This window comes from Poromitra crassiceps (genome assembly GCF_964638095.1).
Source record: "Poromitra crassiceps genome assembly, chromosome: 14".
Taxonomy (NCBI): domain Eukaryota; kingdom Metazoa; phylum Chordata; class Actinopteri; order Beryciformes; family Melamphaidae; genus Poromitra; species Poromitra crassiceps.
The window spans coordinates 18424757-18429488 of NC_139633.1; the positions used below are offsets into that span (position 1 = coordinate 18424757).

The 4732-nt window shown below is 41.3% G+C and overlaps 1 protein-coding gene across 1 annotated transcript; it reads right to left on the reverse strand.

Moving 5' to 3' along the window:
* Positions 1–4203, reverse strand: tmem9b (TMEM9 domain family, member B). The gene is made up of 5 exons (XM_083650943.1): positions 4034–4203; positions 3119–3210; positions 2645–2753; positions 2361–2495; positions 1–1261 (listed from the first exon to the last, which is right to left on the reverse strand). Exons 1-5 carry the CDS (start codon positions 4103–4105, stop codon positions 1106–1108), a joined length of 564 nt encoding a protein of 187 aa, XP_083507069.1. The 5' UTR covers positions 4106–4203; the 3' UTR covers positions 1–1105.
* Between the last annotated feature and the right edge of the window lie 529 nt (positions 4204–4732).

A 4732-nucleotide genomic window follows, 5' to 3' on the forward strand; every position in this document is an offset into this window, starting at 1 on the left:
TACAAGAGTTAAGAACACTTAGATTTCCCAACAGTGATTATCCAACCTACCGCCCAACTACTCAAAAGAACGACACATTTTTACACCTCAGAGTAAGACGATCCTGTCATACAGATGCTGTCTATCAGATAAGACAATTAATATTACTTAGAACCTTTATAATTGAGAGGTTAGACCAGGTATAGAACTGAGGGGGAAAAAACAAAAGGAATAATTACTCTTCTAGACAGTGGAACAGAACTTCAACACACCGCTGATTTACTATGACAACACAAATGTGTAACAGCATTCATTTCTGCAATGAGGCTCAGTGAAATTAGTTCCAAATATCAAACTGATTTGAATGAATGAAACAAGGATTTTTCACAACAGTAATATGTAATTATAAGGGTGAAGTTGTAAATAATTGTATAAAAGATTTATTATAAAACATGCATTTTCAAATGAAGCCGATGCAAACATTTACACTTTACACGCTTTCCTATATGTCTTGCGGTAAAAGCAGCAGTTATTTGTAAATGAGTGGAAAATTGCCACCAGCCACATGCTAATAAACCTATACAAGTGCACTCTCCCGCCCACTTCAACAGACACCAACCATCATTTGAATGTGCCATTCTGCTCTAAAAGCCTATTTGGCTCCACCAGCCACTGTGGCCAGAGGAAGAAAGAAAAGATTTACTTTTCTGTCATGGGCTGCAGACAAACAAAAAAAAGTCTGACATCCTCTACCGTGAATTTTGCATTGCAACTCTCTGGCGACTTGGCACTTTCACAAATCGGGAGAGCAGGTAGAGATAACAATTTTGCTTTTTTTTGTATGATACGAAAGAATGTTCATTTTAGGATTGCAAAAATGAATTCGCCGTCATCTCTTGTGCTGATTAAAGAGTAAATAGCACAGTTCCCAGCTTTGATCATACCTCTCCGCCAGGGGATTTCTGCACCACAAAACCTCAAGATCGCTTTACTGTGGTCACCTTGGAAACATATACTGAATCATAGTTGGTGACGGACAAATCACAAATGAGAATGTATGTAGAGGAGGAGAGGAGAGAAGCTCCGTCACAGTGTTTACGCTCCATGTTCTGTTCATTAAGGGGGTTTAACTGAGAACAACGTGTCGGTCGAACACAGACTTCCTCTGTTCCTGGACCTGCCTCCTCCAGCGCTGCTGGGCATGCTCCACTTTGTTTAACATGTTGGGTCGGGACTGCGAACGGGACAGAACATTGTGAGCATTGGCAAAAGGCTGTTGGTCCTGAAAGCAAAGAGGGGGGGAAATAAGGTCAGAAGTATAGGGATGTAACAATATGAAAGTTCACAGTACGGTACAATACGGTAGCGTATCTATCAAAATGTCACAGATTTCACTATCACTTATTTTGGTTCGGGAAATGGGGGAGGGGACTGGTTAATTGTACGGTTATATTTATTTCATGGTTTCTTGCTTTGCTACTGAACCAATTGAAAGCACAAACACTGAAGTCCTTACAAATCTTCTGTCATTTGGCAAACAAGCGAATCCAGCAACATCTGTAAAGCCTACAGTCAGCTACATTATTAGGACATTATCATGGGGAATATGTAGAAAAACTGCTGCATCTCTCCAAACACTTTCTCTTTTTGCCAGTGAAAACACAGACCAGTGAGGCAGCTGCAGTGCCACCTTTGACCACAGGTTGAGGGCTATCACTGTTTTACTTTGACTAATATCTGAACACTTCATCATTCTTTTGGAAAACAATTCATTAGTGTCTTATTACTCGTCAGACTGGATAGACTCTCGTGCCCAGATTGCATGCACCTTAACCCAATGAGGCACTGTAGCCTTGCAGTGTTGTGAACAGAACATGGGGAAGTTGCCTGTTTCATGTTTATGAGCTTCCACACTGGAATCTGCAGTGGCCAATGGACTCAATGTGCTCAAGTGACATCACTCATGACATCACCAAATGACATCACAGTTGCCCAAGTGACAACACTTGTATTCATCATCGTCATTGTCGCCAACGGTGGCATCATCCTTCACAATTGTCCTTCCAACAAATATACAAAAATGTATTCAAATGAAATCTTTCTGATTTGGCTCCTACATGTATATCAAAATCACTGCCAGACTAATATAATGCTTTCTACTTGGTGTGAAAGTAAAGGTGCATATTATTGTTCCCAATTATATTTAGGAAGCTCTGTCTCCCATGTTTCTTTGAGGATGTTGTTTTGGTGGAGGAAGGGTGGAACAGAACAATAAGTCTAGTTCTACAATAAAACAGGACGACACTGTCTGACCACGCTCTTTGACCAATGTAAGCTAACTCAATATGATCACAAAATACATCAACGAGAGTAACACATACCCCGACATCATCATCGTTTTGTATAAGCTGGGAGTGTCCAAACAGACGCCTCTTCAGGATGGGCTCCAGGAGAGTCAGGTAGACCATGTAGAGAAGCAGCAGGCCCAAGATGGACAGGTACATTATGATGGTACCCTAAACATGACAGACGATAACAATTCAACTTGGATCCCTGTGACATGCCAATGATCCAAATACATTAAACTTCTAAATTAAGTAATGTAAGTAATAAGCAATGTGTAACAGATACAATTCCCCACCCTGTGTGAAGGTACTCGACTTACTTTGATGGTCCCTGAGCTTCTCTCTTCATATTTACACTCACAACGTAAACAATAGGCCTCCACATCGTTCCCGTCAACTGGCATGGGTTCAACCACATGAAGACAATTGCTGGAAAACAGGAGGACCGTTGCAGAATTAGCTAATGTATATAGGTTATTTAGAGTTGGAGTTGTATGGCAAATATCACATGTAACAATGTAACTCAGTGATACTAATCTTTACTCTGAAATTAAATGAGACACTTTTTAACTTTTACTAATAAAGTAAATTTTACAACAGTAGGCATTAAGGTTACTTATATTCAAGTGAGATATATGTAATATCAGCAAAGTAACAGTAGCTTGCTTCCAACTACTTGAGTAAGTCATTTTCCACCATTGAATAATGCTAGACTAGCATTATTTAATACTTCCTCTTCCTGAATGATTAAGAAGAGGAAGTCCGACGTGAGTGATGGGAGTGACACAACATACCAGTCTTTCAGGGAAACATTTTGTTTGTAGATTTGCCCCTCGACGTTTCTGTACGGCGGACAGATGCATTTACAGCGGATGTCTTCAGAGTTCTACAGGGGACAGATCACAACACAGAAACTGTCAAACAATCATTGTCAAAATACAAAGCAGACTTTGAGGCCTATACAACGCTTTTAGCAAGGCGCCTGATTCTATTAAAATGGAAATCCGCTAGTCCACCTTCTGATTCCTTATGGATCAGAGATATTCTGTATTTTATTAAACTGGAAATAATGAGGTGTACAATGAGAGGTTCATCAGCCAGATTTAAGAAAACGGGGATAATTCTCTATGGTGGTGGATGGCTTGCAGTTTCCAGAGATCCAGAGGACTGACTTCTGAGTGTTGCCCATCTCTGGCCGGGTTAGGATGCTCTGTGATGCATTGGGTTTCATGTCTGTTGTGCTGTCTCTCCTTTTCTCCTGTGTGGGTGGGGTGTGTACATGATGAATAATGTACTTGTACATTGTCTCTGATGGGTGATCGGACTATGTGAATTGTTCCGTCTTTGTTCTTGTTTTGTTTGTTTGTTATTGTTAACATTTAACACATTTACCTGTCCCACAACAGGCATTGAAGGTCAAATACTGATCTGCTGTAACATGTATGCCCTGAAAGCTCCAATAAACAAAAAGTGTAAAATAAAAAAAAACAAAAAATAAAAAACTGTCAAACACCCTGCTCAAATACCTGCTTCTCATTCTGATGTGAAAACTAAAGGGAAATGTATCTGACTGTGGCTATTTTAGCATGTCAAGATTAACAAACGAAATAATTCCATGCTCAAGGGAGGAGGAACTTTAGCTCTGCCATCATCACCATTAACCTGCCTCGCTAATAATGCTAAGCTAGCTAGCGACATAAATTACTTACCTTGGCGCCCGCTTGTGTTAACAGTAGAAAACACACCAGGGACAAAACCTCGAGAGGGAATATGGGATTCATTTTTGCAGTGTGTTACAGACGGAGTGTCCAGATAACAGTTCCAAAATAACGTGAAAAACAGTAGCTGTCGTTAGCCAGCAGGCTAATGGATAAACAGCTCAGGTTCCGACCAGCTGACTTGTGTCTTCCGGTCGGGAGAGACGGGTCAGTAGTCTCCGCCCACTAGAGGAAGATCATCATGGTTGATCATTAGTCAGAGCCTATGGTCAGAGCACTACCCACAGCATCCAGCAGGTGGCACACACGCACGCATGCACACACACACGCACGCACGCACGCACGCACGCACACACACACACACACACACACACACGCACGCACGCACGCACGCACGCACGCACACACACACACACACACACACACACACACACACACACACACACACACACACACACACACACACACACACAGACACACACACACACACACACACACACACACACACACACACACACACACACACACACACACACACACACACACACACACAACTGCAGTCCAGTCACTTTTTCCATCTTGTTTTCTGTATGTGAATGAAATGCAACAATTAATTTGGAGAATTAGTCTACATGAAATTAACCACACAAATAAGTTTACTATCTTTATTTACAGCAATGTTAGATGTAC